Source organism: Salminus brasiliensis, chromosome 1 (assembly GCF_030463535.1).
Source record: "Salminus brasiliensis chromosome 1, fSalBra1.hap2, whole genome shotgun sequence".
In the NCBI taxonomy this organism is placed as follows: domain Eukaryota; kingdom Metazoa; phylum Chordata; class Actinopteri; order Characiformes; family Bryconidae; genus Salminus; species Salminus brasiliensis.
In genome coordinates, this window is record NC_132878.1 from 94,824,095 (window position 1) to 94,835,795 (window position 11,701).

Consider the following 11,701-nt stretch of genomic DNA (forward strand, 5'->3'; position numbering starts at 1 on the left):
GTATTGGGACACCTGCTTGTTTATTGTTTCTTCCGAAATCAGTCCAGGGAAGACATAGAGCTTTTTTTTTTACCAGTTTTGGAGGAGAATTGCTGTGAGGATTTGATTGATTGCATTCAGTGACAAAAGAGCATTAGTGCGGTCAGGTCATGTCGGATGGTGATCCCCACCCCCCTCATCATCATCCCCCAAAAAAGGTATTGGCTGGAGCGCCATCCATCATCCTAGAGATCACAGTTGCTGCTGCTGGGGGGCTTTATACCCCTCTACTAGCCCACGCCTGGTATTAGGCAGCATGGTGCCAATAGCTTCATGATGTTTATCTGCTCCAGAGAGTCCTATTCTATTGGCAGCACTACTCTACAGGCTCTACAGGGGACTATATGAGCTATGTGAGTGCATTCGCACGTCTGTGTTACAGCTTAAATTAGCTGGATGCATTTGTTAGAAGGGGTGTCCACAAACTTTTCAACAGATAACCCAGCTATTCTAGTCCCAGTTCTAGTTATAGTTTTTAAATGTGATTCAGGGCCAAGGCACATTAGGAAGCCCCTAAAATACAGTATTATCAGATGTCCTTCAAATGAGGGTCACAGCATGGTGAGAAAGCTCTCCACATTACCGGCTCACTCACAAGCGTTCGCTGGGTGTGGCTGGGCTTATCTATGCGTGCACATATCCCTGCTGGATTTCCTGACCAGAAACACATGTTCCAGTGTTTACACTGAACCAGTGTGACAAGAAATGAGCTGGCCATCATGTGAAGGGTGAAAAAAAAACCCTGCTTAGAGACGTCCCAGAGGATGTTTATGCAGCGTAGCAGAAATCAATTTAAGCAGAGACCTAAATTACATCATTTAATTAGAGGTGTACAGGTGTAGCGTGGGGGTGTAGCGACTGTAACGATGATATAATTAGTTCTAGTTCTGCTCTAATAACAAGCGTGAGGAGAAGCCGTGGGTATAACCTCAGTGAAGCTGCTCAGTGTCCAAGCCAAGTGGTTTAATCAATACAGCTGTGTTCTTCTAGTGGCTTATAATCACTGCTAAATCCCTCAGGTGGCCTGAGGACGCAAACAACAGGGTGCAACCATCAATTTGCAAGAGGACCTAAGGAATCATGGCTGCCTGAGGCCTAAATCTAGGTTGATAAACAGGGAGTATGCTAAGCATGCTAAAGCCACTTATCTCCTAAATGATCGTTTAGCAGGAGAAGGAATTCCAAATTATAATATACAAAACCTTTAGGGGACGAAACACTCATACAGAAAGTGCTTTTCACTCCAGTAAAAGTGTAAAAGTACTGGTTTCAGAACCACTTCAAGTAGAAAAGTAAAAGTAATGGAAGGAAAACAAAGGCTGAAAGCTTAGGCCGCGCCACAGGGGTCTATAGTGCACTTCCCCCCCCCCCAGAAAAAAAACATTTCTCTAAAAGCCATAATGAGGAGAATGTTGTATATTAATATTAATATCTGATATTCTAATGATCTATTAAAATGTTGATGTTAAAAATGTTGGGCTGCACTAGGCTCCTGTTTCAGCTGCAGATCTGCCCATTGAAAATGAAGCATTTCAGTAATATCAGCTCTATTAAAGGAGCGTCTCTGTGCTCTACTGAGCATCAACATGAGCTTCATGGAGGAAAATATGAGGAGTCGTTGTCTAGAAGTTCTGTAAAGCTGCAGAAAGTCAGACTTCAGAGGCGTGTGATCAATAAGCTTTATTGGAATGTAAATGTGATCAATAAGCTTTATTGGAATGTAAATGTGGGGCTCAGTCGGGACGTTTCACTGCAGCTCTCTTGAGTCTCTGCCACGGACACAGTCTTCATACTAGACTACAGACGTCTGCTGTGAGCTCGCTGGAGCGTGACGGGACGTGTGCAGGTGTGATGGATCTCTTATAAACCAATAGGGAGTCAGAATGGTGTCTGTTTATACTTCTCATCCAATCAGGATCAGACTTACACTTTCCGGATGGAGAGATTTATCTGGATAAATAAATAAATAAACAAAGGGGAATGAAATAGGAGGAACGAGGCTGATTTTAAAATGTAAGGAGGAGAAAGTTCAGATAATTGGGTGAAAATGTAAGAAGTAGAAGTAAAAAGTCTGAAAAATAAAGAATTACTGCAGTAAAGTTTAGATAAACAACATTTCTACTGAAGTATCAAAGTATTCTGATGGGATCTGGAGATATTGGGTCTTAAATGGGCCTTAGTACACCCCTATTAATGCACTGACATGTACCTACTGACTGCTTGCTTTACTGTAGTGGTAAGTGGAACCAGGGCTCGGCCTTACTACAACACAACTACAGCCGTTTGATTAACCACCCAAACCCACCGGTGAACCAGCAGGAGGCATCTGAGTGTTTCATGTGACGGTCAAATAGGTGCAATTAGGACATTTTTGCATGTATTTATACAATAAGATGAATTTTAGACCCAGCGTCGTCTCAAAACCCTGGTAAAACCGTGCCTCAGGCTTCAGGCAGTGTATTTATAACCATTCTCATGGAATATCTTTCTGTGAAGGAGCTTCACCACCGTGAACGAGTCTGACGAATGGTTTTATCAGCCATATCATTAATACCACCAGCCTAGCATCCTTCCTTGGAGGACTTTTGGTAAGTACTGACCAGAGACTGCATACCGGGAACACCCCACAAGACCTGCTTGCTGATGTTTTGGAGATGTTCTGACCCAGTCATTGTCTAGAACCTCACAGTTCGGTTCTTGTCAAAGTGATTCAGATTCTTGTCCATTTTTCCCTGCTATTAACACCAACATCACCTTCAAGACATGTCTAATATAGCCACTCCTTGACAGGAAGCATTGGACCCAGATGATCAATGATAATATTCCCTTACGTTTCATGTTCTGGCAAACCCACTAAACATCAGGGGGCTTCCAGTGTCTGTCAGCATCATTAGCCCATGTTATAGCTCAAAAAGCCCATGTTATAGCTATGTTATAACCAAAAAAAAAAGGGGGGGGGGTTAATAAACCATCCTTTAAACCTTTTATTTCTGAAGGAACAGCTAATGTGGTTAAGGAAGTAGCTAAGCACCCCAAAACCCACCCAAATTAGCACCCCCACATTAGTTACCCAAGTCTAGCAAGTGTCTGTGCCCCAAAATGCTTTGCTAAAGTTAAAAAATAAAATAATATAATAACCTTACAGCCTGCAACTATAAGTTTTACAAAGAACCCTTTCTTTATTTATTATTTATAAAGCCAGTCATTATTAATATTGCATTGTTTATTCTGACCTTCCTAATTCTGTCAGTTTGACTCACTCCTCTATTCCCATCATCCCATGTTCTAGCTGTTTCACTGCACCACTGGAGTGGCCTTGGCTTTGACACATTGGGTGCTTGTCTATTCCAAGTAAAAGCTTAGGAGGCCCTCTGGTGGACAAAGCCCCGAGCTGCAGCCTCAGTTTCCTAAATACCACAAACTAAGCCAGTTTAGTCATGGTGCTCCAGTTAATGGGGCGACCTCTGTTCTCTGTAATAGTGTATATATATATATATATTCATATACCATATGTACCATATGATATGTCAGCCATAACATTAAAACCACTGACATAAAGTGACGAAAATAACATTGATGATCTGGGTTCAATGGTTCCTGTAAAGGAGTGGATATATTAGGCATTTCTTGAAGGTGATGAAGGTGGAAAAGCAGGAAAAAAGGGCAAGCATAAGAATCTGAGACACAAGAACCAAACTGTGAGGTTCTAGACAATGACTGGGTCAGAACATCTCCAAAATATGGGGTGGGGTGGTCCCGGTATGCAGTCTCTGGTCAATACCTACCAAAAGTGCTCCAAGGAAAGATTCTACACAATATTAGGTTGGTGGTATTAATGTTATAGCTGCTGGATGTATAGTGCTCCAATGTAGGGAACAGTGATTAGGGGGCCACTTTCATTCCCTAGAACAGTGATTAGAGGTCTATTTATGTTCCCTATAATAAGTGTTCTATATAGTGCTCCAATGTAGGGAACAGTGATTAGGGATCCACTTGCATTTACTTAAAACAGTGGCTAAAGGTTCAGTGACTAGATAGTGCTCCAGTGTAGGGAACAGTGACTAATGGGTCATTGCTTTCCCTATAATAGTGTTCTATACTGCACTCCAATGTAGGGAATAGAGATTAGGGGACCATTTTTGTTCTTTATTATAGGGCACATAGTGCTCCAGTGTAGGGACTAGTGATTAGGGGCCCACTCCTGTTCCCTACAACACTGAGAAGTGGTCTATTAGTGATTAGGGGACCATTTTGTTGCTTATACTAGTGTAAATAGTGCTCTTAAGTGCTCTTATAACTAAAGTAGTGATCAGGGAACCACGTTTAACAGTGATTAGGGGACCATTTCTGTTCCCTATAATAGCGTACATAGTGCTCTTATATCCAAATGAGTGATTAGGGGACCACTTTGTCCCCTATAACAGTGATTGGAGGACCATTTCTGTCCCCTTTGTGGTGTACATTGTTCTCTAGTGAACAGAAAAGTGATAAGGGGACCATTGTACTCTGCAGTGGGTTGCATAAAGCATCACCATAATATGTTATGGTAAGTATAAACACTGAACACTGTGTCTAACAGTAAATGTTACTGAGAGTCTGGGCTCTGTACAGAGTTTTTGCACCTCCTGTGCAGAGCTGGAGGACCCTACAGTGTGTAGAAGCTCTGAAGCACAAACACCTGCTACAGTGGCTAAATGCTAAAGAGCAGCATTTCCTTCATGTTTCTGTGCCAGTATAACTCATGGCTGGCTTACAGGAGCTGGTAGGTCCACACACACATACACACACAGCAAGGCCTGCACCTGTCAGGTCCCTGATAAGGCTAGAAGAAAAGACTGAGCATTCATCACTGCGCAGACGGAGCTATAGACTTCTCAGAAAGAGAGTCCCACAGTGAAAAGAATAGGGGGGCTGCATATGACAGACTGTAAACGAGGTGTAAACAAGGCCCTCCTCACACACTCCTGTCTCCATTCGTCATGACGACAGGATTTCGGTCCTGGAAGCCTCTGTTCACACTAGGGGACAATAGCCACAGGCGAATAATCTCCAAACCAGGCCGCTTCGTCCAGCTCCTCTCGGCCAGCCTGCCAAATGCTCCCTTCAGCGCTGAAAGGAAAGGATACGTGCAGCAAAACAAGACGTTCTCTTCTTCCCTGTTTTACTATAATGTGAAATAAATGACTGGCTATGACGTTTACTTGAACGCTGCACGCCTCCGTCCCACTCTGGAAGCAAGAAGAACCCAGAAACTCTCCCCCAAGCCTTTATGTCCTTTTCTCTGCTCGATATTCACCATTAGTGTTGGACACAGGGAGGATTTGGCCTTCACCTTTAACCCATCCGTGCAGTGAACACACACAGTAACAGTGAGCACACATGCCCAGAGCTGTGGGCAGCCATCGCTGCAGCGCCCAGGGAGAAAGGAGGGTAAGGGGCTCAACAGTGGCAGCCTGCCGAGCTCGGGTATCAAACCCACCACCCCTAAACCACCACTGTCCACTGCTAAAGGTATATTTCCCTTCCCTAGAATAGTGAATATAGGGCTCCAGTTTAGGGAATAGTGAATATAGGGCTCCAGTGTAGGGAATAGTGAATATAGTGCTCCAGTGTAGGGAATAATGTATCAAGGTCCACTATCCATCCCTAGAATAGTAAATATAGTGCTCCAGTGTGGGGAATAGTGAGTGTAGTGCTCCAGTGTAGGGAATAGTGAGTGTAGTGCTCCAGTGTAGGGAATAGTGAATATAGGGCTCCAGTGTAGGGAATAGTGATTATAGTGCTCCAGTGTAGGGAATAGTGAGTGTAGTGCTCCAATGTAGGGAATAGTAAATATAGGGCTCCATTGTAGGGAATAGTGAATATAGCGGCCCAGTGTGGTGAATAGTGATTATAGTGCTCCAGTGTAGGGAATAGTGAAAATAGTGCTCTAGTGTAGGGAATAGTGAATATTGGGCTCCAGTGTAGGGAATAGTGAAAATAGTGCTCTAGTGTAGGGAATAGTGAATATTGGGCTCCAGTGTAGGGAATAATGAATCAAGGTCTACTATCCATCCCTAGAATAGTAAATATAGTGCTCCAGTGTGGGGAATGGTGAGTATAGTGCTCCAGTGTAGGGAATAGTGAGTGTAGTGCTCCAGTGTAGGGAATAGTGAATATAGGGCTCCAGTGTAGGGAATAGTGAATATAGTGCTCCAGTGTGGGGAATAGTGAGTGTAGTGCTCCAATGTAGGGAATAGTAAATATAGGGCTCCAGTGTAGGGAATGGTGAATATAGTGCCCCAGTGTGGGAAATAGTGAGTATAGTGCTCCAGTGTAGGGAAAAGTGATTATAGTGCTCCAGTGTAGGGAATGGTGAATACAGTGTTACAATGTAGGAAATAGTGAATATAGTGCTCCAGTGTAGGGAATAGAGAAAATAGTGCTCTAGTGTAGGGAATAGTGAATATTGGGCTCCAGTGTAGGGAATAATGAATCAAGGTCTACTATCCATCCCTAGAATAGTAAATATAGTGCTCCAGTGTGGGGAATAGTGAGTGTAGTGCTCCAGTGTAGGAAATAGTGATTATAGTGCTCCAGTGTAGGGAATAGTGAGTGTAGTGCTCCAATGTAGGGAATAGTGAATATGGTGCCCCAGTGTGGGAAATAGTGAGTATAGTGCTCCAGTGTAGGGAATAGTGATTATAGTGCTCCAGTGTAGGGAATAGTGAATATAGGGCTCCAGTGTAGGGAATAGTGAGTGTAGTGCTCCAATGTAGGGAATAGTAAATATAGGGCTCCAGTGTAGGGAACAGTAAATATAGTGCCCCAGTGTGGGAAATAGTGAATATAGTGCTCCAGTGTAGGGAATGGTGAATACAGTGTTACAATGTAGGAAATAGTGAATATAGTGCTCCAGTGTAGGGAATAGAGAAAATAGTGCTCTAGTGTAGGGAATAGTGAATATTGGGCTCCAGTGTAGGGAATAATGAATCAAGGTCTACTATCCATCCCTAGAATAGTAAATATAGTGCTCCAGTGTGGGGAATAGTGAGTGTAGTGCTCCAGTGTAGGAAATAGTGATTATAGTGCTCCAGTGTAGGGAATAGTGAGTGTAGTGCTCCAATGTAGGGAATAGTGAATATGGTGCCCCAGTGTGGGAAATAGTGAGTATAGTGCTCCAGTGTAGGGAATAGTGATTATAGTGCTCCAGTGTAGGGAATAGTGAATATAGGGCTCCAGTGTAGGGAATAGTGAGTGTAGTGCTCCAATGTAGGGAATAGTAAATATAGGGCTCCAGTGTAGGGAACAGTAAATATAGTGCCCCAGTGTGGGAAATAGTGAATATAGTGCTCCAGTGTAGGGAATAGTGAATATAGGGCTCCAGTGTAGGGAATAGTGAATATTGGGCTCCAGTGTAGGGAATAATGAATCAAGGTCTACTATCCATCCCTAGAATAGTAAATATAGTGCTCCAGTGTGGGGAATAGTGAGTATAGTGCTCCAGTGTAGGGAATAGTGAATATAGGGCTCCAGTGTAGGGAATAGTGAATATAGTGACCTAGTGTGGGGAATAGTGAGTATAGCGCTCCAGTGTACGGAATGGTGAGTATAGTGCTCCAGTGTATGGAAATGGTGAGTATAGCGCTCCAGTGTAGGGAATGGTGAGTATAGTGCTCCAGTGTAGGGAATAGTGAATATAGTGACATAGTGTGGGAAATAGTGAGTATAGCGCTCCAGTGTACGGAATGGTGAGTATAGCGCTCCAGTGTATGGAAATGGTGAGTATAGCGCTCCAGTGTAGGGAATGGTGAGTATAGTGCTCCAGTGTAGGGAATAGTGAGTATAGTGCTCCAGTGTAGGGAATGGTGAATATAGTGCTGCAGTGTAGGGAATAGTGAGTATAGTGCTCCAGTGTAGGGAATAGTGAGTGTAGTGCTCCAGTGTAGGGAATAGTGAGTATAGTGCTCCAGTGTAGGGAATAGTGAATACAGTGCTGCAGTGTAGGGAATGGTGAATACAGTGCTCCAGTGTAGGGAATAGTGAGTATAGTGCTCCAGTGTAGGGAATGGTGAGTATAGTGCTCCAGTGTAGGGAATGGTGAATATAGTGCCGCAGTGTAAGGAATAGTTGAGTATAGTGCCCCAGTGTAGGGAATAGTGAGTATAGTGCTCCAGTGTAGTGAATAGTGATTAATGGGCTCCAGTGTAGGGAACAGTGAATATAGGGCTCCAGTGTAGTGAATAGTGATTATAGGGCTCCAGTGTAGGGAATAGTGAATATAGGGCTCCAGTGTAGGGAATAGTGAATATAGTGCTCCAGTGTAGGGAATAATGAATCAAGGTCCACTATCCATCCCTAGAATAGTAAATATAGTGCTCCAGTGTGGGGAATAGTGAGTATAGTGCTCCAGTGTAGGGAATAGGGAAAATAGTGCTCTAGTGTAGGGAATAGTGAATATTGGGCTCCAGTGTAGGGAATAGTGAATATAGTGCTCCAGTGTAGGGAATGGTGAATATAGGGCTCCAGTGTAGGGAATAGTGAATATAGTGCTCCAGTGTAGGGAATAATGAATATTGGGCTCCAGTGTAGGGAATAGTGAATATAGTGCTCCAGTGTAGGGAATAGTGAATATAGGGCTCCAGTGTAGGGAATAGTGAATATAGTGCTCCAGTGTAGGGAATAATAAATATTGGGCTCCAGTGTAGGGAATAGTGAATATAGTGCTCCAGTGTAGTGAATGGTGATTATAGGGCTCCAGTGTAGGGAATAGTGAATATAGGACTCCAGTGTAGGGAATAGTGAATATAGGACTCCAGTGTAGGGAATAGTGAATACAGTGTTACAGTGTAGGGAATAGTGAATAAAGAGTCATTGCTGTTTCCTATTGTAGTGTTCTGGTCCTTATAACAGTGCATATTGTGCTCCAACATAGAAAACAACAGTAAGGGGGTTACTTCTGTTCCTTTGGATTAAGAAGGTGAGCGGTACCAGATGCTGTTAAACTGTAAAGTCGACTATTAATGTTTGTGTTTTAAGGGTGTAAGGGAAATTGGGAAATTGGGATATTGTACTGTGTTACCAGAGATACAAATATAACAATTAATATGGCTTTATTGACAGTGCATTTTTCATACAGACAGCAGATGAATGTGCTAAACAGAGATAAAACATTTAAATAGTTGATTAAATGAAAGTTAACAGCATCAATTAAAATGGAGACAATAACATTAATCAACTAAGAAAAGAAAGGTTAAATAGGAATGACAGAAATCAATTCTATTCTATTTTTTTAATAAGCTATTGTCACATGCTATATTAAGACAACAAGATAATATTTTGAGGTAATTCAATCTATTAAGAGAACAAGATAATAAATCGTGCCACAAAATAATTTATTTGGCCACAGGATGATATATTGAGGCCACAAGATAATTTATTTAGCCACAGGATGATATGTTGAGGCCACAAGATGATATGTTGAGACCACAAGATGATGTATTGAGGCAACAAGTCATTTATTTGGCCACAGGATGATATGTTGAGGCTGTAGATAATATTATGAGATAATACAATCTATTAAGAGAACAAGATAATAAATTGAGGCCACAAAATAATTTATTTGGCCACGTTGACATATTAAGACCACAAGGCAATATTAAAAACAACCACTATGTCACCCCGGGAGCGCTGTAACTACTGTAACGAATGCATGGACAAGTTGAACTAAACTTAATTATTATTTCACACCTGATTGAAGCTACTTTAGTGCCTGTGCTGACATGCAATCTTGTGGCATCAACATATCATCCTGTGGCCAAATACATTATTTTGTGGCATTGATTTATTATCTTGTACTCTTAATAGATTGAATCACCTCAAAATATCATCTTGACACCTATCTGACACAGCATTTGTAATGATCTATGCAGGGTTTTGATTAGATTAAATGAAAGCATACACATTTACACTGATCCCCTCTTTTAGAGTCCTCTGTACCTGCAGCCTGTAGGGTCAGGTGGCTGCTTACGAACAGCAGACAGACCAACTTTCTCTGACGAGCCTGACTAAATGCCTCCTAAACTTCTCTCCCACAAACACGTAGAGGACTGGATTCAGGCAGCTGTGAGAGAACGCCACGGCCTCTGTGATCTGCAGAGTCAGCTGAATCCTCTCAGTGAACTTACAGGTTTCAGATATTACGCCCATTATTTGCAGGCCTCTGAGGAACGCTGCAATGTTATACGGCGCCCAGCAGCAGAAGAAGACCACTATTACCAGGACAATGAGGCGCATGGCGTGTTTCTTGGACGAGCTAGACCTGTGGAGTCTTTGCAGGACCATCGAGTAGCAGAATCCCACAACGGTCAGGGGAATCAGCAGGCCTACAATGTTCATTTTGAAGATGCCAACAGCTCGATAGAAATCAGAGTTACTGGTCAGTGGATATGGACTGCAAAGCAAGTACGTTGTGCTCTTTGTGACCTTGATGTACAACAGCTCTGGGAAAGATGCCCCAACAGCTAAGATCCAGATAACCAGGCTGGCCACAATCCCGCAGGCCTTAGTCCGGACCCTTATGGCAAACACGGCATGGACCACGGCCAAGTACCTGTCGATGCTCATCAGCACGATGAAGAAGATGCCGCCATAGAACCCGACGAAGTGCATGCTGTAGACCAAGGCGCACATGGCACTGCCGAAAATCCAGTAGTGGTTAAAGTGGTGGGCCAGGAAGGGAAGAGACAGGACCAGGAGCAGGTCAGCCAGAGCCAGGTTCAGAAGGCACACGTCGGCCATGGATTTGAGCCGAGTGCCCACCGCGATGACCCACACTACGAGTGCATTTCCAATGAGGCCCACCATAAACAACAGGCAATAGAGTGATGGGAGGAACTGGTTCTTGTGGGCTTCAATTAAACAGAAATCCACGTCCTCATAATAATAGTAGAAATCAGAGAAATCGAAGCTAAAACATAGAAAAATGACGCCATAAATCACAGTGTTACCTTCCCCCTTACCCCTTTCACATTACATCAGTGTTGAGCTTCTCACCTGGCCGTTTCCCAAGGAGTGCTGGTGGCGTTCACCATCGCTGCCATCTGGAGACCCGCTACACGTCTACTGAGGACACAGAAGTGGTAAATCTGCGGTCAGTCATCTGTACTGGGTAAACCACAGGAAGTGCATCACTCCTGTACTGCTCGATTTTGCTCCCTTCCGTCCAAACGGCAGCTCCAAAAATGAGGGAAACCCAAGGCCGTACTGTCGAAAATTAATTGTTTGGTTTTCCAGAGCAAAACACGTCCAAAACATGTTAAAATCAGCATATAGTGTTTACTTCCTTAACATTTCACAGGTTTTGGGGCCGAAAACTTCACATCAACTCATGTCAGAAGCGACAGTTCTCTTACTCGAGGATGGGTTTAGGCTTTAGGCCTTTTAATCTGAACCATCTCAAGAACCTTGTAACTCACCACCCTCAATCACTCCCCCGTCGTAAATGCCTGATTCAAAGGGTTTAACCAAAAAAAAAAAAATGCATGGACACTTTTTACATAGTCCCTCCGTTTCCCATCCAGCATAATACGCTTAAAACACATGCCTGCATGACAAAATCCATCCAAAAATATTGGAAAATTGTATTATTTATGTTATATTAGCATTATTATAATCATCAGTA

The 11,701-nt window shown here is 43.0% G+C and overlaps 1 protein-coding gene across 1 annotated transcript; it reads right to left on the bottom strand.

Annotated features, from left to right (window-relative positions):
* Nucleotides 1-4,993: 4,993 nt before the first annotated feature.
* Nucleotides 4,994-10,980, bottom strand: LOC140557892 (C-C chemokine receptor type 4-like). The gene is made up of 2 exons (XM_072682647.1): nt 10,068-10,980; nt 4,994-5,148 (listed from the first exon to the last, which is right to left on the bottom strand). Exons 1-2 carry the CDS (start codon nt 10,882-10,884, stop codon nt 4,994-4,996), a joined length of 972 nt encoding a protein of 323 aa, XP_072538748.1. The 5' UTR covers nt 10,885-10,980.
* Between the last annotated feature and the right edge of the window lie 721 nt (nt 10,981-11,701).

Coding starts and splice junctions, on each gene's coding strand:
- LOC140557892 (XM_072682647.1), bottom strand. CDS start 10,884: ATGGTGGGCCTCATTGGAAATGCACTCGTAGTGTGGGTCATCGCGGTG. Junction 5,149..10,067: donor AGTCAGGCTCGTCAGAGAAA/GTTGGTCTGTCT, acceptor CTTTCCTTTCAG/CGCTGAAGGGAGCATTTGGC.